The sequence below is a fragment of the Hypanus sabinus genome, chromosome 17, assembly GCF_030144855.1.
Source record: "Hypanus sabinus isolate sHypSab1 chromosome 17, sHypSab1.hap1, whole genome shotgun sequence".
NCBI lineage: Eukaryota > Metazoa > Chordata > Chondrichthyes > Myliobatiformes > Dasyatidae > Hypanus > Hypanus sabinus.
The window spans coordinates 65,577,958-65,594,298 of record NC_082722.1 but is presented as its reverse complement, the minus strand read 5'-3'; the positions used below and the strand labels follow the sequence as shown (position 1 = coordinate 65,594,298).

The 16,341-nt window shown below is 44.3% G+C and overlaps 1 protein-coding gene across 1 annotated transcript in view; it reads right to left on the bottom strand.

The window, feature by feature from the left end:
* Positions 1-9,760, bottom strand: part of LOC132407008 (CBY1-interacting BAR domain-containing protein 2-like) — a 40,318-nt gene extending 30,558 nt beyond the window's left edge. The window contains exons 1-2 of the mRNA XM_059993210.1: positions 9,636-9,760; positions 5,692-5,926 (exon numbers count right to left, since the gene is read on the bottom strand). Of these exons, the coding sequence (XP_059849193.1) occupies positions 5,692-5,926; positions 9,636-9,652 (252 nt within the window). The 5' untranslated portion in view covers positions 9,653-9,760. The remainder of the gene's footprint in view (positions 1-5,691; positions 5,927-9,635) is intronic.
* Positions 9,761-16,341: the final 6,581 nt, after the last annotated feature.

The following is a 16,341-nucleotide window of genomic DNA, read 5'->3' as shown; positions in this document are numbered from 1 at the left end:
CTGCATGTTGCTCGAACAACTTCCAAAGTTTGTGACACATAACTTTCAGGAAGTTTTTTTGTTGCAGCTTCTAGTTATTTATTTATTTATTGATGTGTGTATGTACGTATGTATGTATGTACACAGTGCAGAACAGGCCCTTCTGGCCCTTTGAGCCTCACCACCCAGCAAACCCCAATTTAACCCTCCCTAGCCTAATCATGGGACAATTTACAATGACCAGTTAACCTACTATCTAGTATGTCTTTGGACTGTGGGAGGAAGCCAGAGCACCTGGAGGAAACCCACATGGTCACGGAAAGAAAGTAGAAACTCGTTACAGACAGTGGCGGGAATTGAACCGGGGTCGCTGGTACTGTAAAGCGTTGTGCAGTAGTTACTCTGCTTCTCATGCATCTGGTGCCTCAGTGGTAACACTTTTGGCATTATTGGAGCTATTTCCCAGTTTGATGATGCTGGTTATAACTGATTGGATTGAGGTCCCAGCATTTAGCTGCTGAGCTCCTCATGCAATTGGTATGGCTCCTCAGTAGTAAAATTACTGGCATCTCTGGAGCTTCGAGAAAAGCATAGAAACCTATTGAGAGAAGGTCAAGAACTACAAGGGCAAAGGGTATCGAAATTTCTATTGGTGAAGACATTATATCTTTAGACACATCAGATTGGGTGATGAGCAACGTTCACAAGACTGACATCACAGAGGCATGTGACCTTCTGTGAGATGACCTTTAGCCACACTACCGACACACACAAAATGCTGGAGCATCTATGGAAAAAAGTATAGTCCACGCTTCGGGCCAAACCCCTTTGACAGGACTGAAGAAAAATAAAGCTGAGGAGTAGGATTAAAAGGGTGGGGGGGGGGGGGTGAGGGGAGAGAGAACCACCAGGTGATAGGCGAAACCTGGAGGGGGAGGAATGAAGTAAAGAGCTGGGAAACTGATTGGTGAAAGAGACAGAAGGCCAAGGAAGAAAGCGAAAGTGGGAAGGAACACCAGAGGGAGGCAATAGGCGGGCAAGGAGATGAGGTGAGAGAGGGAAAAGGGGTTGGGAAATTGAGAAGGGGGGAGTGTTGGGGGCATTACCAAAAGTTTGAGAAATTGATGTTCATGGCATCAGGTTGGAGGTTGGTTCCATATTCCAAATGGAACATAAGGTGTTGTTCCTCCAAGGAGGAGAGTGGTGGTGGAAGGGAACTGGTTGGGTCTGGTGTCCAGAAAGAAACAGGGAGCTCTGAGGACTTCCTGGTGGGGATGGAGGTGTATTGGGACTGGACATCCAGAGTGAAATCAAGGTGATGGGCACCAGGGAGCTTGAAATCCTTGAAAAGATCAAGAGCGTGTGAAGTGTCATGGATGTAGGTAGGAAGGGACAGAATTAAGGGGGGATAAAACAGTTGCAGTATACAGATATGTGTACAGTGGGGCAGGAACAAGCTGAAACAATGAGTCTACCTGGACAAGCGGGTTTGTGAATCTTGGGTAGGGGGTAGAAACGATTGGTGCGAGTGAGGGAACTATGAGGTTGGTGGTGCTGGATGGGAGATAGTGTGGGAGACAATGGCCTGGAGTTCCTTAGTGGGGTCCTGTTCAAGGGGTAAGAGCAGGTGTCTGAGATTTGGCATGGGGCCTCGGCAAGGTAAAAGACATCAGTAGATATGCTGTCTCCAGAGACAGAGACAGTGAGAGTAGACATTGGTGGATAAGCTTCTCCTTTGGCTCCTCCCACTTCCTTCAAACAAGAGGTTTAGCCATGGGCACACGATGGGTCCCAGCTATTCTTGCCTGCTTGTCAGCTACGTGGAACAGTCCATGTTCCAAGCCTACACTGGTGACCATTCCGCACTTTTCCTACGATACATGCCCACTGCATTGGTGCTGCTTCCTGCACCCGTGCTGAACTTGTCAACTTCATCCACTTTGCCTCAAACTTCCATCCTGCCCTCAAATTTACCTGTTCCATTTCTGACACCTCTCTCCCCTTTCTTGATCTCACTGTCTCTATGTCTGGAGACAGCTTATCCACCAATGTTTATTACAAACTCACAGACTCTCACAGCTACCTGGAACTACACCTTGTCTCACCCTGCTTCTTGTAAAAACGCCGTGCCCTTTTCTTGATTCCTCCATCTCTACTGCATCTGCTTTCAAAATGAGGCTTTTCATTCTAGAGATGTCCTCCTTTTTCAAAGTAAGGGGCTTCCCTTCCTCCTCCATCAATGTTGCCCTCAACTGCATCTATTCCATTTCACGCACATCTGCTCGTACCCCATCCTCTTACCAGGGATAGGGTTCCTCTTGTCCTTACCTACCACCCCACCAGCCTCCACGTCCAGCACGTAATTTTCCAGAACTTCTGCCACCTCCAACGGGATCTCACCACCAAGCACATCTTTCTCCCACTACTACTTTCTATTTTCTGCAGGGATCACTCCCTACGTGACTCCCTTGTCCATTCATCCCTCTCCATTGATCTCCCTCCTGACATTTATCCTTGCAAGTGGAACAAGTGCTACACCTGCCCCTACACCTCTTCCCTCACTACCATTCAGGGCCCCAGACAGTCCTTCCAGGTGAGGAAACACTTCACTTGTGAGTCTGTTGGGGTCATTTACTGTATCCCGTGCTCCCAGTGCGGCCTCCTGTATATCAGTGAGACCTGACGTAGATTGGGAGACCGACCATCTGCACTCTATTTGCTAGAACAAGCGGGATCTCCCTGTGGCTACCCATTTTAATTCCACTTCCTATTCCCATTCTGATATGTCCATCCATGGCCTCTTCCACTGTTGTGATGAGGCCACACTTAGGTTGAACAACACCTTATATTCCGTTTGGGTAGCCTCCAACCTGATGGCATGAACATCGAATTCTCAAACTTTTGTTAATGCCCCCAGTCCCCCCCTCTCCATTCTCCATCCCTTTTTCCCTCTCTCACCTTATCTCCTTGCCTGCCCATTGCCTCCCTCTGGTGCTCTTTCCTCCCTTTTCCTTCTTTCATGGCCTTCTGTCTCTTTTACCAATCAACTTCCCAGCTCTTTACTTCATCCTTCCCCTCCAGGTTTCACCTATCACCCAGTGTTTCCCTCTCCCAACCCCCAACCTTTTAAATCTACTCGGCTTTTTCTCTCCAGTCCTGCTGAAGGATTTTGGCCCGAAATGTCAACTGTACTCACTTCCGTGGATGCTGCCCGGCCTACATTTCCTCCAGCATTTCATGTGTGTTGCTCGGATTTCCAGCATCTGCAGATTTTCTCTTGTTTAGCCATGCTGCTGTGGCTGGGATGGATTCTGGACATTTATCAAAGTGAGCGCAACTCTCAGCTCTTGGCCGCTGGATTATTCCAGGCAGCAGCTGCAGGTCGATGCATTTCTCCACCCACTACAGCAAGAAAGCAGCTACCCAAGTGTTAGGTCCAAAGAAAAGATTTCATGTTTTGCTAGCTTAATGAGAAGATGCCATTTAGGATACGGGAATTTTCCACCATTGTAAACTTTCCACATGAGCAGTCAGATATTGACTGTACTCAGAGCAGCACACAAAATGGTGGAGGAACCCAGCAAGTCAGGCAGATTAGCGGTGTTGTGACTCCAGAATGAACTATTATAGAATCTGTGAAACAGAGGGAGCTATTCAGCCCACTGTATCCATACAGCCTGAAAAAGAGGTGTCCTGTCTGGTACCACTCTCAAACTCTCAGATTCATATACAGCAGGGAGCAATGTGATTACTTGCTCGTGTGAAGCTCATGGTCTAAACCAGGGGTGGGCAAGATTTTTGACTTGTGGGCCACAAAGGGTTCTAAAATTTGACAGGGGGGCCGGACCAGGAGCAGATGGACGGAGTGTTTTGGTAATACACCTCATAAGAGAAAATAAAATATCATGGGATATGTAGAAAACATGTGCTTTTGTTCAATTGAAAATGAACAAATGCATTACAACAAAATATCTGTCTTTGAAGTCCCATGGTATTTAGCTATTTATTGAAATTACTTTTAAAACACTGAAAATTAAATTAATAAAATACAGCTTTTTTTAATAGTAACAGTTATTATTTTAAAGCACTGAAAATTCTGTTATCTTTCAAGATATTATCATCATCACTCTCCTCCTGACTGTCTTTATTTCAAAAACGGTAGGAGATGCAGGTCTACTTGTCCTGCTCCTTCTTATTCAATTGTCCCCTGTGCCAAAACTCAACAACGACCAGCACAAGGAGAGAACAGTGCCAGTATGTGGAGCGCGTTATTTGATCTGGAGCGCATTTTTTATTTTGAGAACGTACGTGCACCTGCGTACTACTCATGTCCATCACTTAACAGAAATGACATGTAACATGTAAGGCTTATTGAAAAAAATATTTTCAAATGCATTTTTTACATAACACAACGAAGAAACTTATTTTTAATTTCAGTGGGAACAGTGTTGTTGGTCTCCCTTTTTAGCCAGCGCATCAAAGTCTGGATTTAGTTTTGTTGTGGTGATTCTCAGGATGGATCTGAGGTGTTGGTCAGTTAACTTGGATCTGTGGCTGGCTTTGTTGATGTTCATGACGCTGAACGCCTGTTCACACAAATAGGTCAAGCTGAACAAAGAGTAAAGCGCAAATGTGGAGTAATACGCTGCACCTCAACAAAGGTCAATGTGTAGCGGTGTGCTACATGCAGCGCTAAAATTACAACACGGAGTCGGTAACTGCAGTCGAAGAAAAAAACTTTATTCGAAATCCCCAGCCTCACTTTTAAGCCTCCCTCAACCTGCCCCCCTGCGCAGAGGCTCCAAAGCTCTGTGCTTGCAAATCCCCACAGGCTATCTCCCTTAGACGGAACGCTGGCTAATTGTGAGCCGGTTCGGATGTGCCAGGAAATGGGTTGCCACAAATGTATATAGAGTGCGTCATCTATTGGGAAAACGCCAGAATTGCGGGGAAAAAACGTTAATGAGGTTTATTAATATAATTTCATCAAGTTCTGCGGGCCGGATTAAAAAGCTTAACGGGCCGCATATGGCCTGCGGGCCGTAGTTTGCCCATGCCTGGTCTAAACAGTATATATGGAAAAAAATAAATGAATCAATGACCCAAAATAACTATGGTACTTCAGATCCTGATCCAAAAAGTGATAATCTTATTTATATTCCTTTGTAACACATACAGAATGCTGGAGGAACTCCGCAGGTCAGACAGTATCTTCAGAGAGGAACAAGCAACTGACATTTCAAGCTGAGAATTACCTGCCAATTGCCACCTTCTGGTGTTCCTCCCCTCTTTTCTTTCTTTCTTCCATAGTCTACTGTCTCTTTCACTACTCAACTTCCCAGCTCTTTACTTCATCCCTCCCATTTCATGTTTCTCCTTGTGTTTCTCTCTCCCCTCTCCCCCCATCCTTTTAAATTTACCCTTCAGCTTCTCTTCTCCAGTCCTGCCAAAGGGTTTTGGCCCAAAACATCAACTGTACTCTTATCCATAGATGCTGCCTGGCCTGCTGAGTTCCTCCAGCATTTCGTGTGTGTTGCTCGGACTTCCAGCATCTGCAGATTTTCTTTTGTTTGTGATTTCTCCAGCATTATATGTAAGTTGCTCTGGATTTTCACCATCTTCATATTCTCTTGTGTCTATATTCCTTTGCCCCTGCAAATAATTTGCAGTTGTGGATCATCAAGTAAATTGTGTTTGAAAGGGAACTTTTACCTGTGCCTGACGATAGTCCTGAACTTTAGACAACTCCTCTCCAAAGCCCTTAAGGCACGTTCGCATCTCTGGGTTCTCAGTATTTGCAAAGTCCATGATCTGTCTTATCAGGAGGTCAACCTTGTCCCTCAGTCTGGCTGTCTTCCGGGTGTAAGAAGCCAGCAGCGTGCAAAACTGGCCAAGGTACTTCTCGGCGCTGACCACCGTACCTTCCATGATCTTGACCTGAGCATCCCTTTGCAAAACAAACATTGAATGAAAAGAGGCAGTCAAAAGACATACTGGTTAACAGGTCAATTGGTCATTGTAAATTGTCCTGTGATTAATCGGTGGGTTATTGGGCTGGTGGCTCAAAGGGTCGGAAGGGAAAGTTCTGCGCTGTATCTCAGAAAAAGACAATAACTTCTGATGAGAAATCCAGACAAAGGAAGACATCAACTACATACGAATAAAACTCTGGATGGAAAACCAGCCGAGTTCCAACATTGTAAGTGGAATTGTGTTGGGCCAGATCCAATCATTTCTGTGCTTACGCCAGACTGAAAAGACAGATTTCTTCCTAACTTTACAGCAGTCATTATCTCTCTCTATTAGTGTAAATTTCAGATTGGGACAATCCATCACTTTTTCATTGTCCACTCACCTTTCAGGTAGCCCTGTGTATTCATTGTGATGGAATTCGGAGTTCATTTCCCATCGCTGTCCGTGAGGAGTTTTCACCTTCTCCCCATGACCCCGTGGACTTCCTCTCACATACAAAAATGTATGGTTAGAGTTAGTGAGTCCTGGGCTTGCTTGTTATGGTCCGGTCCGGAACCCACATTCCAGGTCTTGATCCGGTCCATGGACTCCGGACTCCGGACTCCGGGTCTTGTAGCTGTCCCTCCTTTCACCCTTAAATCCAAATAGGATTATCTTGGTTTAAGGAGGCGCATCTGATGCCTATCAGCAGGCAGGTGTATATAAGGGGCTCTGGGACTGAGTCTAGTTGGGGGTTGTCCTGGTCTGTCCCTATTTGCCCTGCTTGTGCTAGTTGCCCGGTTTCATTCTGTTCATCCTGGCTTGGAGTACCCACTGTTAATCAACTGGTTCTGTAAGTCTGTTCTCGTAGTCACCCTGGACTGAGCTCCCTTCCGATCCCTTGCCTCTGTCGGGTAAGCAGGCCAGACTGCTGTTGCCTGGTGGGGGACTCTGACCCTTTCCTACCCCTCTCTTCTGATGGGTTGTGCCCTGCACCTGCTCAGATGCCCCATGACCTGCCCAGACCCTTGTGTTCCTGCCTGGGAGGCCGGGCCCTGCCCAGGAGCTATGTGACCTGCCTGGGGGCTATCCTCTCAGCCTTCCTTGTCCCATAGACCCATCCTCTAGCCTAGACCGGGTCCTGCCTCGCCATGAACTATCTCTGAACCCCAGGATCACCTTTGAATACCATGGTCTCCCCATCTTGTTCGATCCTTTAGTTGTTCCTGTCCTGCATTTGGGTCCAGTCTCCATGTCCCCTTGTCGACATTGCTATGTTGATGCCAGAAGCATGGTGTCACTTGCAGACTGCCCCCAGCACAACCTCACTGTTTTGATTTAATGCATAATATATTTCACTGTAATGTTTCGATTTAGGTGTGACAAATAAGGCTAATCTTTAAAACAAACTGTTGCCTTCAAGTGGCAGTCATTTAAGACTATAATTGAGGGAGACAAATCTCTGGAATTCTCTAACCTCGGATGTTGAGGCTGGATCACATTTAGAACAGAACAGTACAGCACAGGAACAGGCCCGTCAGCCCACAATGTGCTCAGCCAGTTTAAAAAAGTAAATCTAAAAACCTCACAAAGCTAATCCCTCCTACCTACACCATGTCCATATCCCTCCATCTCCCTCATATTCATGTGCCTATCCAAATGTCTCTTAAAACCCTCTGATGTATTTGCCTCTGTCACCATACTGGGCAGCACAATTCAGGCATCCATGACACTCTGAGTAAAAGAATTACCCCCCTCACCTCCAATTCATGCCTTCTGGTATGAGACATTTTATAAACCTCTATCAGCTCTCCCCTCAGCCTCCAGCGCTCCAGAGAACACAGCCCAAGGTTGTCCGGCCTCTCGTGATAGCACACGCCCTCTAAACCAGGCAGCATCCTGGGAAACCTCTTCTGCAACCTTGCTATAGTGGGGTGAGCAGAAATGTGTGCAACGCTGCAGATGTGGCCTAACCAGAGTTTTGTAATGTTGCAACATAACTTTGTGACTTCCGAACTCAATGCCTCGACTCGTAGAAGCAAGCATTCTATCTTAAACACCCTATCAACCTGTGTAGCCACTTTCAAGGAGCTATGAACTCTCTGTTCAGAAACACAGTTAAGGGTTTTGTCTCCTTGCCTTCGCCCTACAGAAGAGGAAGGTAAAATTTTAAAAGCTCAGGGAACAAAGTGCTCTGGGGAAAGCAGCATACAAGAGGAGCTGAGGTGTGGGGCAGATCAGCCATGATCACATGGAGTGGTGGGGCAGGTTTGAGGGGCTGAGTGGCCTTACTCCTGCTTTCTTACAAAATCCTTCCATTATAAAATGTTCATTCTTGTTTTCAAAATTCTCCATGGCCTTGCACTTCCCTGTCAACTGAGAAACATCTCGACAACTATTATGTCATGCCCCCTTAGGATCTCAAACGCTTTAATTGGATTAGCGATCATTCTTCACCCTTGCTGGGACAGGAGCTGTGAGCATGGAGAATAGAACATTGCACGAGTCAGGAAGTGCATCAAATTTGCGGACATCACAGAAGCAATTTATTTGCTATCTGATTGAAAGCTACTAGATAATGGAAAGGCCTAGACAGAGTGGGCATGGAGAGGATTTTTCGCTGACCGAGAGAGTCCAGAATCTGAGGTCAGAACCTCAGAAACTATTAACATGGTGGCCTTCTCACCTGTTCATATCCTGGACATTGTTTTAGGTTGTTATCTTGGTGCCCACTTGAAATCTCATGACGAGACAGAGAGTGTATATATGTGTGTGTGTGAGAGGAAGTGAGAGAGACAAAAAAGAGAGGGAGTGGGGAGAGAAAAGAGAGAGGGAGAGAGAAGGGGAGGGGGAAGAGAGAAAGAGGGGGTGAGTGAGAAAGAGAATGTGTTTGTGTGTGAGAGAGGGAGAGAGAGAGGGAGAGGGGGATTGTAGGATAAAGGAAAGTAAATAGATACAGAGAAGATATTGATCTGAGCAGGCAGATTCACAGGAGAACTTTAAGGTCCTCAGTGCCCTCTGACATTGCTCCAGCATTCTTCCCAGGGCAGGAATGGATGCTGATGACAGTAGTGATGTGAGATTAACAATGAGCTCACTGCACAAACGACTGGCTAGTGTTGTGGCTTGCCGACAAATGCCCTTTAAGGTAAGATACTATTGTTTTGTGTTTTCTTTCCCAGTAAAAGATCCCCATTTTCCACATTCCAGAGAACAAGGATGGAGAGTTTACATGAAAGTAGGCCCTCTACCATAAGCAATTAAATTCTAGGATACATCGGGCCTTGACTTGCTGAGTTTGATTTTCTCAGAGATGACATCATGACTGGCATTTCACTTGAAAGATTCCGCAGATGCTGGAAATCTTGAGCAACACACACAAAATGTTGGAAGGGAATAAACAGTTGAAGTTTTGGAGGATCTCAGCCCAAAACGTTGACTGTTTGTTCTCTTCCATGGATGTTGCCTGACTTGCTCAGTTCCTTCAGCATTTCATTCAACTTATTCCTGGACATGTGCGACTTAAAAGTAGATACTGCTTAAACTGGTTGCATTCTGGGTTCAGCATGGATACCAAGAGCTATTTGGGTTACGATCTTTCACCAGTGGCTGACACCGGCCCACTTTAACTCTCATCTTAGTTTTCCTTCTCTTTTCTCTGCCAACATTTTTTGGATGTGGATTCAGAGGCTCCTTGACCTTACCTTGATAATGAATTCATTGGTGCAGAAATGGTAAATTCCTCCCTTGTTTTAACAGCAGCTGTGTCCAGGTCGGAAGGCAAAACCTTGCTGGAACATTGGTGCCCTGGTTGTTATAGTGACAGTAAACAGATCACATCAGCTTTATGTTTACAAGCTTTCTCAGCAGTCAGTAGGTGGCAGCAAAGAACTGTGGTGTTATCATCCACCTCATCTCCATCTCACAATTTCAAACTTTTGGGTAAGTCTGCATCTCATTCCCCTATATTCTAATAAATGAAAATCAATCCTGGTCAACCTCTCCCCATAATTCAGGCCCGCCAGTCTTGGCAACATCCTCTTAAATATTCTTTGCACTCTTTCCAGGTTGACCACATCTTTCCCATGACAAGGTGACCAAAACTGAGCATGGTGTTCCCAAGTGCTGCCTCGCTGCTGGTTCTCTGGTTTCCTCCCTCAGACATAACGGTAAGGTCACTGTAAATTGCCCTGTGGTTAGGTTAGGACGAAACGGGGTTGCTGGGGAAGACATGGCTTGAAGGTCTGGAAAGGCCTAGTCTGCATTGTATCGCTAAACAAATAAATAAACAAACTGCAACACCAAGTCCCAGCTCCTGCACTGTAACTTATGAAGACCAGCATGCTAAACACATTTTTAGGTAATGCCTCCCCCCCCCCCACCACCCTTCACCATTTCCCATCCCCTTATCCCTCTGTCACCTTATTTCCTTGCCAGCCTATTGCCTCCCTCGGGTGCTACCAACCCCCCCCCCCCCCCCATCTTCCATGGCTTGCTGTCTCTTTCACCAATTTACTTCCCAGCTTTTTACTTCATAAACCACCCCCTCCCAGGTATCACCTAAACCTGGTGTTTCTCTCTCCCCTCCTCAGTTTTTTTTTTCTCCATTCCTGCCGAAAGGTTTTGGCCCAAAACGTTGACTGTACTCGTTTCCTGGATGTTGCCTGGCTTGCTGAGTTCCTGCAGAATCTTGTGTGTGTGTTTTCACCATCCTTTCTGCTTGTGATGCCATTTTCAAAGAACTCTGCATTTGTACACCTGAGTTCCTCAGTTCCATAACACTTCCCTGTGTCCTACTACTCGCAGTACGTCCAAAGCTTTACAACGTCCATTCCTTTATACTCATCTGTAGTGAAGTCCACTTGCCACTCCTCAGCCCACTTTCCTAACTGATCAAATCCCTGTGTAATCTACAATAACTTTCTTCACTATCAACACCACTTCTTAATTTGGTGTCATCCACAAATTTAGTGATCCCTTCCACCTGAGGTGACCGAAGAAGTCCGGCATGAGCCCCCAGATCCTCAAAACCATCTACAGGGTGCATTGAGAGCATCCTGACTGGCTGTATCACCGCCTGGTATGGGAACTGCACCAACCTTGATCACTGGGCACTGTGTGGTATGGGCAATGGGCCATGAGTGGTAGGTGTGAACCTCCCTCCATTGAGGACATTTACAGCACCAGGTGCATAAAGGAGGCCTGGAAGATCATCGAGGACACCAGTCACCCCAACCATAAACTGTTCCAGCTGCTTCCGTCTGGCAACCAGTACTTGGAGCATTAAAGCCAGGACCAACAGGCTACATGGCAGCTTCTTTCTACAAGCCATTAGACTTATAAATTCACATGTCTGTACATTGCGACAGGGTCATAATGCAAAGATTTTTACTCCCTCATGTTGTGGGGCGGATAGAAGATTTAAGTAAATTCAAATTCGAATTCAAGCCTTGTGCATTTGCATCCAGATCAGTTATACAAATGATGAATAGCAAAGGGTCCCAACACTGACCCCTGCAGCACACCAGTTGTCACCAGCCTCCATTCAGAGAAGCAACCTTCATCTGCCACCCTCTGCTTCCTCCTCTCTGAGCCCATCTTGCAAGCTCTCCATGAGACCTAACCTTCAAGAGAGCTTATCAAGCAACATCATGTCCAAGTACTTGCTAAGTTCTAAATCCACAACATCCACAGTCCCATCATCATCTACTTTTCCTGTATTATCAAAAAAAAACTACTACAGTGTTTGTCAGGCATGACTTCGCACGACCAAGACCATCTTGACTCCTCCTATTCAGATTTTGTCTATCCCAGTGTGGGTAGACCCTGTCCCTGAGAATTCCATTCCTCACTACTGATGTCAGGCTGACTGGCCTGCAGCTCCCTGCTTTCTTTTTTAAACAACAGAACAACATTAGCCACCTTCTGCTCCTTGAGAACTTCACCAGTGACCAATGTAGCAAATACCTTTGCAAGGGTCTCTGCAATTTCCTCTCTAGCCCCCAGGACATCCAAGGCTGCACTCAGTCATGTCCTGGGGAATTATGTACGTTAATGCAAGGTAAGGTTGCATATACCTTCTCCCGGGCAATGTGAATGCTGTCCAAAACACTGAGGAGAAATATTTATTAAAAATCCTAATCATCTCCTGAACCTCAAGACATATGAACTCCTGCTGATCTCTCCCTATCCATCTTTTTACTCTTAATATAGCCATAAAATCCTTTGGGATTTTCCTGAAACTTAGATCCTTCTCATACACACACTCTCTCCTCCTGATCTCCCTCTTCAGAGCAATACTACTTTTTTTGCAATCAAGGGATTCACTCTTTCCCAGCTTCCTAAACCCAAAGTATGCTTCCTTCTTTTTTTTAAACTTTTTTATTGTATTTCAAGTAGTTACAAAATAAAAGTATGGAAAAAAATGTATATTACCCATCCCTCCTCCCCTTAACCCCTCCCCCCTAGCATCCCTATATATAAAAAAAGAGAAAGAAAGAAAGAGTGCCTGGATATTGGGAGATCCCCACATACTCCATGGAGTTCGTAATAACTTTAATATATATATATTTCTTTCTTTCCCCAAATAACCAATTATTTCGTCTTCGGAGCACCTATATATTTAATCCTGTCTTTTGTAAATAAGGGTGCCAAATTTTCAAAAATGTTTCATATTTATCTCTTAAATTATAAGTAATTTTTTCAAGTGGAATGCAGCTATAAATTTCTTTCTTCCGACGATCTATACTTAAATATGTATCCGATTTCCAAGTAACTGCAATAGCCCTTTTGGCTACTGCCAATGCAATTTTTATAAATTCTTTCTGATCTTTATTCAATTTGGGTATCGGTTTTATCCCTTCAATATCACCTAGTAAAAATAATATTGGATTATGTGGAAGTTGTATTCCAATAATTTGTTCCAATAAAACTCTTAAATTTGTCCAAAACGGTTGAATTTTAGAACAAGGCCAAGTAGAATGTAAAAAAGTACCAATTTCTTGGTTATATCGGAAACACTGATCAGATAAATTTGGGTTTAATTTATTTATTTTTTGTGGTGTAATATATAATTGATGTAAAAAGTTATATTGCACTAATCTTAAACGGACATTTATTGTATTTGTCATACTCTCAAGACATGGTCTTGACCAATTTTTTTCTTCAATTTTAATATTCAAGTCACTTTCCAATTTTTGTCTTGACTTATGGACTCCTTGTTTAATTGCCTGTTTTTGAATCAAATTATACATACAAGAAATGAATTTTTTAATCTTTCCTTTTTGAATTAAAGTTTCTATTTCATTAGATTTCGGCAATAACATTGTTTGACCTAATTTTTCTCTTAAATAAGCCCTTAGTTGAAAGTATTCCTTCTTTTTCTTGACCAGAGTCTCAATATCTCTTGTCAGCCAAGACTCTTTAAGCTTGCCAGGTTTTCTCTTCACCCTACCAGGAACATGCTGCTCCTAGACAATTGATATCATACTCTTAAAAGCCTCCCACAATGTCACTCATTCCTTTTCCTTCAGACAAGGTCACCCAAAGGACCTCTGCAAGATCATGTCCAATTCTCCCAAAATTAGCCCTGTTGCAGTTTTGGAGCTTACACTGTGGATCTACCCTTCCCTTTTCCACCACTTTCTTTAAGCCGATAGAATTATGCACACTCGAGCAAAATGCTCCCTAACTACCACTTCAGTTGCTAGTCCTGCCTCCTTCCTTAACAAGACCAAAAGGGATTGGAGCAGAATTAGGCCATTGGGCGCATCGAGTCTGCTTTGCTGTTTCATCACTTTCTCTCTCAACCCCAGTCTCCTGCCTTCTCTTCCCATCACCTGTCATGTCCTGACTAATCAAGAGCCTATCAATCTCTACTTTAAATATTCTCAGTGACTGACTTGGCCTCCACAGATGCCTGTGGCAACAAATTCCACAGATTCACCACCCTTTGGCTAAAGAATTTCCTCCTCATCTCCTTTCCAAATGGATGTCTTTCTATTCTAAGGCTGTGCCCTCTGGCACTAGACTCCCCCACTATAGAAAGCATCCTCTCCACATCCACTCTCTCTAGGACATTCAGCATTCAACAGGTTTCAATGAGATCCCCTCATCCTTCTAGATGGCAGGTGGAATACAGTGTCAGGAAGTGTGCGGTCCTGCACCCTGGCAGGAGAAACAAAAGAGTCTACCTCCCTCTAAATGGAGAGAAAATTCAAATACCTGATGTGCCAAGGGACCTGGGGGTCCCCGTGCAGCACTCACCAAATGCCAACCTGCAGGTTGAGTTAACAAGGAAGGCAAATGCGATGCCAGTACTCACCTCAAGAGGACCAGAGTACGAAAACAAGGTTGCAATACCGAAGTTCCACAAAGTAAGTAAAGACCTCATGGCCCCAGCCACCCCCCATCCAAGAAAAGATGGACCAAAGGAGAGGGCTCAAAGGAGGCCTATGAAAATAACTCCGGAATGGAAAGGCCCATCATATGAGGAGACTTCGTTGTGCCTAAGAGGAGGGCCAGTATCAGACTGTCCTGAGTAGGATTCAGAAAAACTTTCCTGGACACATTTCAGAATACTCTGTCCAGCCCCTAAACACTGTTCATGGCCCAGTCAATACCGAGGAAATCAAAATCTCCCACTACTATAACCCTATTATTCTTACTATTATGAGCAATTTCTCTCCACATTTGCAAGATGGAAACAGAAACCATTGAAGCTCAACAAGACAAACACTTTTCATTGGAGAGAAGCACAGAGCTTCTTCAAGACTGGCATTTTTGAAAGAGAAATATATAGCACTCAAAAGGCAATAAAATTCTGCAGCTGACATAAATCTGAAATAAAAACAAAATGTTGGAAACACTTAACAGGCCAGGCAACATCTGTATAGACAGAAACAGAGTTAATATTTCAGGTCAGTTTTCTTGCATCAGAAAATCTGCTCTAGCTACTGACGTTCCTGACTTTCTCAGTGCTTTAAGTGCTTTCTGCTATTATTTGAGATTTCAGGAGTCAGAAATATTTGTTTGAAGTTCAAAGTACATTATTATCAAACCATGTATACATACAACCTTGAGCTTTGTCTCTTAACCAGCAGGCAAGAAACAAAGAAACCCAAAAGAGTCCATAAAAAAGACCATCCAACACCCCATATGCAGAAGAAAAAGAATCATGCAAACGATAAACGCAAGTAAATAGCATTGTGATCTGAAGCCGACGGACATTTTTTAATTTCACAGCTTTGAAGAAGGGCATCTTGTTACTGCAGCATTGCATCGATTGGGCTTCCTTTCAAGACTTCACTCAATGGTACCACACTTGTAACATTGCCTGAGTGGACTGCAGAGTGCTTCCTTGCACAAAGAAGCGTGTCAAAATATAAGACCATAAGATACAGAAATTAAGCCATTTAAACTATTGAATCTCCTCCATCATTCAAACATGGCTGATATTTTTCAATTCCGTTGTCCTGCCTTCCATAACCTTTAACCCCCCCCTCCTTACCAATCAATATTCTATCAATCTCTTCCTTGAAAACACACAACCCTCTATGGAAACAATTCACCACCCTCTTTTTGAAGGATCTCTTTCTCATCTCAGTTTTAAAGGGATGTTCCTTTATTCTGAGGCTGTGCTTGTGGATCCTGGACTCTCCTATTTATGGAAACATCCTCTCTACATCTATTCTCTCCAGACCTTTCCATATCCAGCAGGTTTCACTGAGATCCCTCCCGCCCCTTTGACCTTTTGAACTCTAGCGAGTACAGGCCAAAAATATACAGGAATTCCTCATCTGTAGGTGAACTGAATGTTTGGAGGCAAGGATGGGAGTCCTGGAGTATTGGCTAATGTGCATCCCTTAGACAACACAGGTCATCTGATCACTGCTACTTCAGTCTTAGTGAGAGTTGACAGTTTATAAATTCTTGCCATATTTCCCACATCATAGCCATCATGACTGCTGAATTATAGTAGTCGGATATTTTCAGACATTCCAAGGTTGTGGTAGCTACAATGAATTGCAGACAGAAGCGTCTAAGAGGTATTGTGACTTGTTTAAAAATGGTCATTAGAAGTAAGCTCTTCTCGTGCTTGAAGGACAAGGCAAAAAAAAACATTGGCCAAAGACAAAAGGAGGAAAACTCATTTTGCTAATTGTGGTTTCTTTTTGCACCTTGTGGCATTTTTTTGCCATTTCCGTAGCATTTGATTGTTTTTTTTACGAGGCCGAGTTGCTAGCTCGACACCCAACCCAGCGCGAATGGAAAGCGTGTAAGGAAATGGCCAGATCTGAACTCGGACCACTTGCCTCAAAGTCCATTGCTGATGCCACTAACCACCAGCTATAATTGTGGCAGAGAGAGACCTAATTGATGGCTTAAGGAGGGAGCAAGATAGCTATTTGA